Source organism: Mustela lutreola, chromosome 3, assembly GCF_030435805.1.
Source record: "Mustela lutreola isolate mMusLut2 chromosome 3, mMusLut2.pri, whole genome shotgun sequence".
In the NCBI taxonomy this organism is placed as follows: Eukaryota; Metazoa; Chordata; class Mammalia; order Carnivora; family Mustelidae; genus Mustela; species Mustela lutreola.
Genome location: NC_081292.1, coordinates 161,672,906 through 161,685,992, shown reverse-complemented (window position 1 = coordinate 161,685,992; position 13,087 = coordinate 161,672,906). Strand labels below are relative to the sequence as shown.

Here is a 13,087-nt window from a genome sequence, read left to right as displayed (position 1 = left end):
TGTGGGATAATGGTGCATCCAGATATTTAGGGGACTGGATGGGGCATGGGCATTAATCTAGGGACACAGAACTCCGTTGTGTAAACTCAACACCACTTACTTTAGGGAAAATTTTCTTCTTAGGAAAACAGCCATGGTATTTAGTTAGCCAAAGGAAAATCTTAGACTCACATCGCTCTGGAGGTCATAGGCCTGTCGAGCATGGATGACGTCATTCTGGTCAGGCAGGCACGTCCACTGGTGCAGGTAGTTCTTGTAGTCTACGTCACTGACTAAGGTCTGGCACTTCTTGGCCAGGACCACTCCTAGCATGTCCACTGGGCTGCTGAACTTGGTCTTCCACTTCTCGAAGTCCTTCTTGTACTCCCTGTCACTCTGGATCTTGGCCACATGCATGGACCACATCATCTTGGGGTCATCTTTGATGTCCCGGGCTCCAATGTGGTGGCCGAGCTGCTTGCGAAAGCCTTCCTTATATTTGTACTGAAGAAAAAAAATATTCCTTGATGCTTACAAGATTAACTTATGTTGCAATTACAAAGCACATGAACTCTACATGTTTCACAAAGCCTAGAGAGCCCCAGAATTACGATACTTGTAGGAAAGGTTAAAGGCTAACTCCAGGTAGAAATGTCACACATAATACATTTCACACAAATTCCAGCTACAAATACCTTGAGTTTATCCTCATCCCACACTACATCTTTGGGATCATTCCACTCTATTTTAGTTTGTTACTCCTTGGAAGATTCTGTTCACTTTAAGATTAAATTGAAACGGCTTTAAAGTGATACATTGTAATCAAATCAATATAAACAGTGGATAAAGTCTTACTTCACTGGCAATTTCTCGGGATGCTTTTGCGGCTTTGATTGGTATGGCATCAAGAGGAAGATCGTAACCTTTTTTCCTCAATTCCTCATAACCCATTCGGTAGAGCTTCTGTTAAGAGATGAAGATCACTTTGGGAAAAGCTGTTTTCCATAAACAACTGCAGCATAATGAATGCAATGTGCTAAATATTTTAAGAGTCCCTGAAATAGTATCTGCTCTAGAATACTCAAATGTAATTGGAAATTATGCCCATTGATTGCTAATGATCCTATTTTAAACTGTGAAGCTCTTCGATTACCCAAATCAACATAATTAAATTTTAGCTCTTCCCAAATATTTCTGAGAATGAGGCAGAAGTAAATTGATAGAGAAGTGAAATAAAATATCACTTAGGTGCTGTTTTCCAATTAACTTTGAGTGTTTCATTGGAAGTTTTTGCTAGACGAGAGTAATGCTTTTCGTGGGGAAAAAGTATGCCTAATGGGCTGCCTCTTTCACACAGCTAACAGGTAGCAAAATAGCCTATTTTACAATATAGAGCTGTCCATAGTAGGGTCTGCATCTGGAGGTAAGAAACAAAATCCTTCATAGTTTTTTAAATCTAAGATTTTTTTGGAGGAAATTTAAATTTTGAATATAAAAGCTCAAGTGAAATACTTTCTTCAGATTTGTTACATAATGAAATATCTGAGAATACAATTTAATGCACTTTATTCTGAAACCAGATTGTTTAAAATGACTTTTGATCTTGGAATGTGTCCATATTTTAGTCATTTGTGGCATTATCCTAATACACTATTTAATGTTGAAGCCTTTCTATTAGAGTTTAGAATTTGTCTTTAAAATATTTAATTTTTACATCTACAGATTTCAGGAAATTCTGCTATGAGGACAATAAAAGTAAAAATGGAATTCTCCTGCATGGGTTTTTTAATGTTCATTCATTTGAAATTTCATTGAGTTTTGTGTGTATTGGGCGCTATACTAGCTAGGCACTGTAAGCCCAATACAAATTGTCTCTGACCCTGAGGAGCTCCCATTCATACAGGGAAGAGCAATATAAACCATTATCTTATGATGATATGTGTCATAAAGAACTACAAGGAACAGACAGCACAGACTCCCAACTCTGCCTGAGATAGGGAGTGCCAATTATTTTGATATTCAACCTAAAAACCACTAAATAAGGAATCTAAGTCACATGTAGTTCATTAAACAAAATCATTCAGACATGCAATTTATTTCCAATTCTTTGCCTTAGAAGCAATTAAAAGCTTTCTGAAAAACATGAATTTGGAAACTTACATCACTTGTATTGATTAAGTTTGCTTTAGCCAGAATAATGTCAGGTGTATCAGGCATGATGTGGATTTGAGTCTTGTCCTTGTCCCAAGCTTCTCTATAAAGTCTCTAAAATGAGAAAAAAGAGCTTTTCAGTGGTTTCATTCAAATAGTGAATGACATCATAAACTTCAAGCAGGATCACTGAATTCATCTGAATTAGGGGTTTTAACTGATAGCATAAGCAGATAACATGAACAGAAAATAAGTAGTGGTTTTTTGTTTTGTTTTGTTTTGTTTTTTAGTTGCCTGGGATATAACTATCTTTCAAAATATAAAGTATGGATTACCTTCTCAAGATTACAAATATCCCTGCCCATTAGAGATCAATCCAAGTAATGAGAGTTTCTGCCATGATCATCAAATAGAACAGAAGTTCTCCATCTGATTATAAAGGTCTCCCTCACTGTTTATCTGGGAGATAGTCCTTCCTTTCTCAAAAAATGACATATTTGAGGTATATTTAGAAATTTGAGTCACAGTCCCTATGCATTTTATTATTTATGGCTCTAATAATTTGGGTGGATTAGGATCCCAAGAGAATTCTGTATGGAATTTATCAAAATGTCTTCTATGTCCCAGAGCCATCCGCTATCTTTCTTCTATGGAAGACAAGACAACCCAAACAAAAATTTCATTTGTTTACTAAAACAAGGGGGTGAAAGTTTGATAAAAAACAGAGACCTGTCAGAGAATCTCCTCACAAGACACGTATCAATTACAAAAGATTAAATATTAATTTGACAGTGGAGAAACCTCTCAATACCACTTTAACTAAGTGATCAAAAATCAAATGATCAGTATTGGAATGCAAAGATATCATGGATCACCTGATAGGACATACGGAGGAGGGTACTACATGTGATGTCCTGCTAAAAGTACAAGACCTGAATCAAATCATGAGGAAACAATAGACCCAAACTGTTGAAGATTCTGCAAAACAACTGGCTTATGTTCTTCCCAGATGTCAAGGACTTGGAAGACAAAGGAAGAATGAGGAGCCAGTCCAGATTAAAGGAGACTACAGACACCACAAACAAATGCAGGGTGTGATCTTGGATTGCATTCTGGATCAGAAAATAGTTTTTATTTTGTATAAAGGACATTCATGATAAAACTGAATAAATTCTATGGACTAGTATTGTTTCAAAGCTAATTTCCTGATTTTGATCATTGCACTGTGGCTTGGTAAAAGAATGTTCTTGTTTTCAAGAAATGCACACTAAAGTATTTGGGGATAGAGAGGCATCAATGCAGCAACTTACATATATACAACAGAAAAAAATAGGAAAAAAAAAAGCAAGTGTAACTAATGTTAACAATTGGGGAATTGGGATAAAGAAAGAGATATGCATACATAATTACATTTATATATTTATCATATATATTTAAATTATTTGTACTATTTTTGCAACTTTTCTCTATGCCTGAAATTATTTCAATATAAAAACTTGAGAAGTCTCATTGGTTCCTTGAACTTGTCAGTTTCCCCTTAAGGCACTTAGTGTGGGTTACAGGGATTGATGCTTTTCTCCTTCCTGCACATGCACATAACCCACAGAAGCTAAGACCTTCAGGATAAAAACAAAGCAAGGCTTGTCGATTTCCACATATGTTTATACTGGTTTTGTGCTCACCTATCTGATTAAGATGAGATATTCTCAACCTCAGCACTATTGGTATTGTATCCTGGAGTATTCCTCGTTGAAGGGATCTTGTCCTGTATGCTTCTGGAATGTTTAGCAGCGTCCCTGACTTTTATCCACTAGATGCCAGTAGCATGCCAGCCTCAAGTTGTGACAACTGAAAAGATCTCTAGGTGTTGCTAAATGTCCCTGGTTGAGAACCACTAAGTTGGACCATTTCTTCAATGGTGTCATTTTCACCACAACCCTGCCCCACCCTCCCTGAAAAACAAGAAATGCTAGTATTTGTTTATCCTGAGATACATGTATTGGTTTATTATTCAAAGGAGAGGGGTGCTTGGGTGGCTCAGTCGTTAAGCGTCTGCCTTCAGCTCAGGTCAGGATCCCAGGGTCCTGGGACTGAACCCTGCCTCGGGTCCCTGCCCAATGGAAAGCCTGCTTCTCCCTCTCCCATTCCCCCTACTTGTGTTCCCTCTCTTGCTGTCTCTCTCTCTCTCTCTCTCCTTTTTTTTTTTTTTTAAAGATTTTATTTATTTATTTGACAGAGATCACAAGCAGGCAGAGAGGCAGGCAGTGGAGAGGGGGAGGAGGGGAAGCAGGCTTCCGGCAGAGCAGAGAGCTCAATGCAGGGCTCGATCCCAGGACCCTGAGATCATGACCTGAGCTGAAGGCAGCGGCTTAACCCACTGAGCCACCCAGGAGCCCCTAAATAAATAAAATCTTAAAAAAATTAATAAATTTTTTTTAAAAAAAGGAGAAACAGAGGGCTCAAGGATCCACATGGCCCTTTTCCAAGGCCTTAAGGTATCTATACCTCCACATTGCTACAAACAGGGCATACTGCTGAAGAGGTCTGTTCCGAGGCATTTTTAATGTTGATAAATTTCATGATTGAAGGTTTCTCTCTTGCCCACTTTATTAGTTCAGAGCTCTGTACACAGCTCTGTTTCATGGAGAAAAGGGGAAGCTATTTTGCATAAATTTGTTGCTTTATTAGTCAGCCTATTGGATTCAAATTACCATCATAAAAAAAAGAAGAAAAGAAAACCTGAATATTTATAATAAAACTGACAGGTCAGCATTTATTATAAATTTTGGATACAAAAATTGCAAGAAGCCCATGAAAGGTTGGTGGGGAAGAGAGGAGCTACAATTTCTCAAATGCTTACCATAAGCTGGTTATGAGGTTTATAATAAAACTAATATATATGATAGGTGTAAAATATATAGCAGAAGTAATCAGATCCTTCTAAGACCCAGACAATTATTACTATGCATCAATTTAAACTTTCTTACCTGTTCCAAAATCTCAGTGCACATCATTCAACTTTCTGTAATTTTCAGGGTTATGTTTCTCACTGAACAATGATGAGTACTCTTTCCCTTTGCATAGAATTACTCTACACTGCTATCTTTTATTTATTTAATTCAATAAATATTTAGAGTTACATGCCACACACTGGTATCAGTGCTGGAGAGGGAAGTAAGTTGAAGATGGGATATATTCACACACATACACACACATGTATATATGTATGATATTACCTACGTGTCTTGACTTGGCGAAGCTAAATGTATTATAAAAGTTTGGCAGAAAATACACTCTTTATAACACTTCCATTTGCCTGTGCAAAGTATTCAAAATACCGCCCGTTCATAAACTTTACCCCAACAACAACAACGCAAAGTCTGGGTCTTTAACACATTCAAGTTTCAAAGAAAAAAAAGTATGTTTGATAGCGCTCTCATTTACAAGATGGTTAGTTGGTTGGCTGGATGAATGGATGAATGGATGGATGGATGGATGGATAAATAAATAAATAAATAAGAAAATTTTAGATGACAAAAATTGGTACTAACACATTTTACGTGATTCAGTATAGGGTAGTTGATAATTCAAATGAAGCAACCAACATTACGCATCATGCTGTGTTGTGCTATGCTGTAGGATATGAAGCTATGCTAGCCTACTAATTATTAAGCAAATGCTATTGAGCACCTACCAGTTATCAGGCACTATAACTTTTCTATTTATTTCTAAAGAGTTACTCACATCACTCCTATTTTTGGCATTTGTCTTTGCCAGAACTATGTCCATGGCATCGGGAATGCTGGTGAATTTGTTTCTGTCTGGGGGCTGACGGTATTTCTTCTCACTGATGATTTCTGAAGCCCGTTTGTTCTTTTCTGCCTCCAAAGAACCCAGGGGACTCCATCCTATGCCTCTTAGCCACTCAAGGTCAGACTTATACAGATTCTGTGAAAATACAAAGCACTCCATCAAAAGCCCATCCTCATTTGGACCCTCGACTCAAGTGATTCTACACATTACAAACAGGTGCATTTTAGATATTCAATAACAACTCCTCTTTTTACCTTGTCTCTCTGTGACCAAATGGCTACTCAAATAGTAATATATAAGCCATTCAATTAAATAGAAACTGACCTCACTCTGCAGTTGATAAACTTTTTTAGCTTGAATAACATCATTCTGGTCAGGCAGGCATGTCCACTGGTGCAGGTAGTTCTTATAGTCTACGTCACTGACTAATTGCTGACATTTCTTGGCCAGCACCACTCCTAACATGTCTACTGGGCTGCTGAACTTGGTCTTCCACTTCTCGAAGTCCTTTTTGTATTCTCTTTCACTCTGCATTTTGGCTACATTCATGGACAGCACAAGCTTTGGATCATCTTGCAGACTCCGGAATCCAATATGGTGGCCAAGTTGTTTGCGGTAGCCTTGTTTGTATTTAAACTGAAATCAAAAGAATCAGTTCTTTTATTAACATAAACAAAGATCATGTGAAGCTCAACAATCTGAGCTTAATTAAAAGCTCCATATGCATTGTTGGCATGTCTGTTTTCCAAAACTGAAAAGAGAAAAGTGATGTCCCTGTTAATTTAGTAAGAAATGTAAGAACTTACATAAACGCTTCCAGAAAAAAATGTAATGTAGTTGATTCTCAGGGAAGATTATGCTAAATTCTAACTAGAGACAAAAATATATGCCAGGAGGTGCTAGACATTGGGTATGCAGACCTTAGGGTAACATTTGCACAAAACTCTTTTGATAGCCTTATGGGAGTGATCTGAAAATATGGGTTGCATGGCCAAGAAATAAGAAAGATTCAGGACTTGAGCAACAAGAGTTATGGTATAGATTAACTTATTAAGCAGTAGGAATTTTAGTGGTTTGCTATGTGGTTATATATTATAATCTTGTCCTGTTCAGGATCCATACCTTCATGCACATGTAGCTACAAAAAGCTAAATACATTAGATTAGAAAGAGAATTCCTCAGGATCTCAACATATTGCCAAGACAAGTCAAATGAACTACATAAATTTAAGAAAAGTGAAATCCACTATTTAGATTTAACTGGGAAAAAACTGCATTAGTACTGGATGACTATTGTAATAGTAACGATAATAACAGTAGTAATAATAGCATTTACTTGATGTTAGGTGCCTGGGCTACTCCTTCATGGAGTTAGGTCCTACTCTCACTTCATACCCGGAGTCACAATTATATATATTATAAATACTCAGGAGTTTAGGTTGACTATAAGTTCAGTATGGGCAAGCTGACAAAGCTGCTTATAAAACTAATGTTAAAGATTCTGCAGGGACACAGATAAAAATAAGTCAGAAACTCATTTACTCTGGCCTAACCTCCTGTGACAGGGAAGCACCACTAAATTTGGGCACAATATTTTGAGAAGGATACTGAAAAAAATAGAACAAATCACAAGTAGAGTGACGAGCTTTTCAAGAGTCATGAATAATCAGAATACTGAAAGACTTATAAAACTAAAACCAAGGAGAATAACTAAAAACGTGTAAAATGAAGAGGTATCAGGTGGAATAAGAAATAAGCTACTTTGTGATATTCTAGAACAGACTGAGAGTTGATCAACAACATAATCAAATTCAAAATAGGGAACTATATAATGACAACTAAAGATGATCCAACAAGGAAATGACCTGCTCTAAAGGGGCACATAAAATTTTTTTATGTGCAAAATTCTTTCATGTGTAAATGTTCACAGACCAGATGACCACCTGTTGAAGGTGGAGAGAAGGACATTGAGTGGGAGACTGCATTAAAAAGCTTTTGTGTTGGGGCACCTGGGTGGCTCAGTGGGTTAAAGCCTCTGCCTTTGGGCTTGTGTCATGATCCCAGGGTTCTGGGATCGAGCCCCACGTCGGGCTCTCTGCTCGGCAGGGAGCCTGCTTCCCCCTCTCTCTCTGCCTGCCTCTCTGCCTACTTGTGATCTCTGCCTGTCAAGTAAATAGATAGAATCTTTGAAAAAAAAAAATTACAAAAAAAAAGCTTTTGTGTTGTCTAACTAAATTCTATGATTCTAATTTATTAAATTAAGTACTCATAAAAATCTCTAATTTCCTTAATTTTTAAAAAGATTTTATTTAATTGATTTGACAGAGATCACAGGGAAGCAGGCTCCCCACTGAGCAGAGAGCCCGATGAGGGGCTCGATCTCAGGACCCTGGGATCATGACTTGAGTGAGCTGAAGGCAGAGGCTTTAACCCACTGGGCCACATAGGCACCCCTCTAATTTCCTTAAATTTTATAGAATATAAAAACTATTTGAGGAGCACCTAGGTGGCTCAGTTGGTTAAGTGTCCAGCTCTTGATTTTGGCTCAGGTTATGATCTCAAGGTTGTGAGGTTGAGCCCTGTGTCAGCTCTGCATTCAGCAGGGAGTCTGTTGGAGATTCTCTTTCTCTTCCTCACCCTCTTCCCCTCCCCCAATTCATCCTCTCTCTCTAAGATAAATAAATAAATTTTTTTAAAAAGTTTGAAACTAAGAGGAGATATAATTTCTACAGTGGTGAGAAAGTTCACATAAAGTTAATTTTAGGGTAAGACTTCAAACAGTTCTAACTAATGGTTCACACAAAAAGAAATCAGCTACTATCAAAAGTATAGTTAGGAAATCACTGATGCTATTTCTTCAGTTTCTAAATAATCTAAATAATCTAAATAATCTTCACCTCATGTAGAATACATAACATTAAATGCTCCTGCGGGAACATTCAAGCATCATTATTGCTGTAGGTTCTTTGGCATGTTGATTCATTCTAATAAGGAACTGACCAGCAAGACAGTGAGTGAGTAATAATAAATTATCTAATTGATTTTCCCACATTTCTAGAGTGCCACAAATGAACTGATTTAAAGAAGATTTCCCCGGGACGCCTGGGTGGCTCAATGGGTTAAAGCCTCTGCCTTCGGCTCAGGTCATGATCCCAGGGTCCTGGAATCGATCCCTGCATCGGGCTCTCTGCTCCGCAGGGAGTCTGCTTCCTCCTCTCTCTCTGCCTGCCTCTCTGCCTACTTGTGATCTCTATCTGTCAAATAAATAAAGAAAATCTTTTTAAAAATAAATAAATAAATAAAAATAAAGAAGACCTTCCCTTCTATTCTTAGAATTCATTGCCAGATGCTGTCTTTACACAATTTTTCTCCAACCCAAGTCCTTGTCTTGTTTTAAAAAATTTTAAGATAAAAATTCCACCAGCATTTTTCAAAGAGCTAAAACAAACAATCCTAAAATTTGTATGGAACCAGAAGAAACCCAAAATTGCTAATGTTGAAAAAGAAAAACAAAACTGGGGTCATCATGTTGCCTGACTTTAAGCTTTACTACAAAGCTGTGATCACCAAGACAGCATGGTACTGGTACAAAAACAGATGCACAGACCAGTGGAACAGAGTACGGAGTCCAGATATGGACTCTCAACTCTATGATCAAATAATTTTTGACAAAGCAGGAAAAAATATACAGTGGAAAAAAGACAATCTCTTCATAAATGGTGCTGGGAAAATTGGACAGCTATGTATAGAAGAATGAAACAACCATTCTCTCACACCATACACAAAGATAAACTCGAAATGGATAAAAGACCTCAACGTGAGGCAGGAATCCATCAGAATCCTAGAGAAGAACACAGGCAGTAACCTCTTTGACATTAGCCACAGCAACTTTGAACATAGGCAGTAATCTCTTTGACATCAGCCACAGCAACTCTGGAGACAAGATTTGTCTCCAAAGGCAAAGGAAACAAAAGTGAAAATGAACTTTTGGGACTTCATCAAGATCTAAAGCTTCTGCACAGCAAAGGAAACAGTCAACAAAACAAAGAGGCAACCCACGGAATGCGAGAAGATATTGACAAATGACAGTATAGACAAAGGGCTGATACCCAAGATCTGTAAAGAACTCCTCAAACTCAATACACACAAAACAGATAATCACATCAAAAAAATGGGCAGAAGACATGAACAGACACTTCTCCAAAGAAGACATACAAATGGCTATCAGACACATAAAAAAATGTTCATCATCATTAGCCATAAGGGAGATTCAAATCAAAACCACATTGAGATATCACCTTACACCAGTTAGAATGGCCAAAATCAAAAAGAGAGTTAACAAGTGTTGGAGAGGATGTAGAGAAAGGGGAACACTTTTACACTGTGGGCGGGAATGCAAGTTGGTGCAGCCACTTAGGAAAACAGTGTGGAGATTCCTTAAGAAATTAAAAATAGAGCTTCTCTATGACCCTGCAATTGCACTACTGGGTATTTACCCCAAAGATACAGATATAGTAAAAAGAAGGGCCACCTGTACCCCAATGCTCATAGCAGCAATGGTCACAGTCACCAAACTGGAAAGAACCAAGATGCCCTTCAACAGATGAATGGATAAAGAAGATGTGGTCCATAAATACAATGGAGTATTATGCCTCCATCAGAAAAGATGAATACCCAACTTTTCTATCAACATGGACAGGACTGGAGGAGATTATGCCAAGTGAAATAAGTCAAACAGAGAGAGTCAATCATCATGTGGTTTCACTTACTTGTGGAACATAAGGAATAACATGGAGGACATGGGGAAATGGAGAAGAGAAGTGAGTTGAGAGAATTTGATGGGGGAGGTGAACCATGAGAGACTGTGGACTCTGAAAAACAAACTAAGGGTTTTGGAGGGAAGGTGGGTGGGGAGTTGGTTGAGCCTGGTGGTGGGTATTATGGAGGGCAAGTATTACATGGAACACTGGGTGTGGGGTATAAACAATGAATTCTGCAACACTGAAAAGAAATTAAAAAAATAAAAGAAGAAAAGTATATTAAAAAATTTTAAGAGATAGTACTTCCTCTGAAATTCCAAAGTCCTCTGAAATTTTTTAGGTTAATTCTTAGATTTAACAAAATGATGTGTTGATCTATATACAGAATATCAAAGTCAAATATTTGCAAAAATTTAACTAATCAATAAGAATTGTACCTAGTTTATTCACCAAATTTATTATCCTTTCCAATCATAACTAGAAGTTGTCTTGTGAACAAATATCCCTATTTCATGAACTTTGGGACCAGATAGATATCCAACAAAAAGTTAAGCTCTCTGAAACTTAAACCCAAATTCCTGAAACTTCCTAAATTTTTTATGCCCCAAGGTAATTTATTATCATTATGTAGATATAAGAATGGGTTAAATAAAAAGAAGTGGCATCTAACTTTTAAATATGTGCATATAAAAATTTATCAACATCAGGACATTGAGGTTGATTTATTTTCTGGCACTTTGAATTTGTCTAAAATAGATAAATACAAAACAAATTATTTTCAGGCAAGCAAGGGAAAACTGAAATCTCTGGTTTCTTTGTAAAGTCTAGAAACATTGCATCTTAGTATAATGGATCTCACAGGTCCTCTGACTCAACTTGTGTTCAGGAAGCTCTTATTTTGATACTGAATCAGTAAGAAAGAAAGCAAATTTTCAGCAAATGAAGAGGGGAGGTAGGAGAAGATGAAGGGAATGGCATTACATTTTGAAAGGCAAGGCCTGTCTGTAAAAGTAGTCACCAGCATGAAGGTACCTGATTCAGATAAAATGCATCATAAAAGCCAAACAAGCCAAACTTACATCACTAGCAATGTCTGTTGAAGCTTTGGCCAACTGTACAGAAATTGCATCAGGTGGGAGATCATAGCCTTTCTTCAGAGCTTCTTCCCATCCGAGTTTATAGAGTTTCTGGAAATGAAACATATAACTTAGCATTATTCAGTAAATATTAGAACCCCAGTGGATTACTGAACCAAAATTTACCCAGAGAGCAGGCAGGAGATTCTATCATCTACCTTATCTCTAAAGATACAGATAAAACCAAACCAAGCTGTTTTAGGGGAGAACTGACTTAGTATTACAGGATCTTGCTTCAGTTTTCTGGCTCTGAGAATAGGCTCAGTTACAAGAGACACAGTACAGTTTTAGAATAGCTTTTCTGTTCAGACACTGTTTGGGCATATCAAGTATATCAGGTGCTTTCTCCCTGCTGTTAAGTGCAGTCTAGACTCACTGTTTTAGTCACAGATGTTAAAATAACTGGTAACCAAAAAAAGTCAGGAAACAAAATTTTGATAATCCAAGTGATAAAAGTAATAGATACTGATGTACCTTTTATGAGGTACAATAAATGAATTAATCTTTATGAATGAAATTTATTAAAATTTTGCATGTGTGTTAAAACTGAATATTAACAAAAACAGTTGAAAGTCATCCAGAACTTACTATGTGCTAAGTACTGTGTTGAGAGCCTTACATGGAAATTTCTCATTTGGTCCTCATCAATAAGCACTATTATGGTCCCAATTTTAGGGATGAGGAAACTAAGGCTTAGACCCGATGTTATATAACTCACAAATGGCAAAGCCAAAAACCCATACCAGATCTGTCTGATGCAATTTTTTCTTTCAACAATTATCTATCGATTTCCTTCTCTGTGCCAAGTACAATGAGTACTGAGATAAAGAAAACCAGCACAGTGCCTGTCTCCACAGAGCACAAGAGTCACAGCTAAAGCTCTTGCTTTTAATCACCATATTCTGCAGCATCTCTAACTTGCCAGTTTAAGTCATTCATTTTTATTACTTTGGAATTTTCATCAATTATTTACCATTACATCATTTAAAAAGTTTAATTACTTTCAAGCCAAATTCTGATATAGCTTTACCTGACTGTACAGAGTTTGATTCTGCTTGGCTTGTAAAATATCTGGTGTGTCTGGCATCACATGAATCTTGGTTTTATCTTTGTTCCAGTCAACGGTATATAAGTACTAGGAAGTTGGGAGAAAAAAGACATTTGTTATTTGAAGGACAAACAGAAAAGAAAAAGGTGTAACAGAGCATTTGAATTCACTCAATTTGAATTAGATTAAATTTAGTAACTG

General features: G+C 37.1%; 1 protein-coding gene across 20 annotated transcripts in view; it reads right to left on the bottom strand.

Moving 5' to 3' along the window:
* NEB (nebulin) overlaps window positions 1-13,087 on the bottom strand; it is a 215,212-nt gene that overhangs the window by 130,979 nt on the left and 71,146 nt on the right. For all 20 annotated transcript variants that reach the window (XM_059167362.1, XM_059167344.1, XM_059167346.1 and 17 more), the window contains exons 51-57: window positions 12,869-12,973; window positions 11,782-11,889; window positions 6,268-6,579; window positions 5,875-6,078; window positions 2,140-2,244; window positions 835-942; window positions 172-483 (exon numbers count right to left, since the gene is read on the bottom strand). In XM_059167362.1, coding sequence (XP_059023345.1) covers window positions 172-483; window positions 835-942; window positions 2,140-2,244; window positions 5,875-6,078; window positions 6,268-6,579; window positions 11,782-11,889; window positions 12,869-12,973 — 1,254 coding nt within the window. The remainder of the gene's footprint in view (window positions 1-171; window positions 484-834; window positions 943-2,139; window positions 2,245-5,874; window positions 6,079-6,267; window positions 6,580-11,781; window positions 11,890-12,868; window positions 12,974-13,087) is intronic.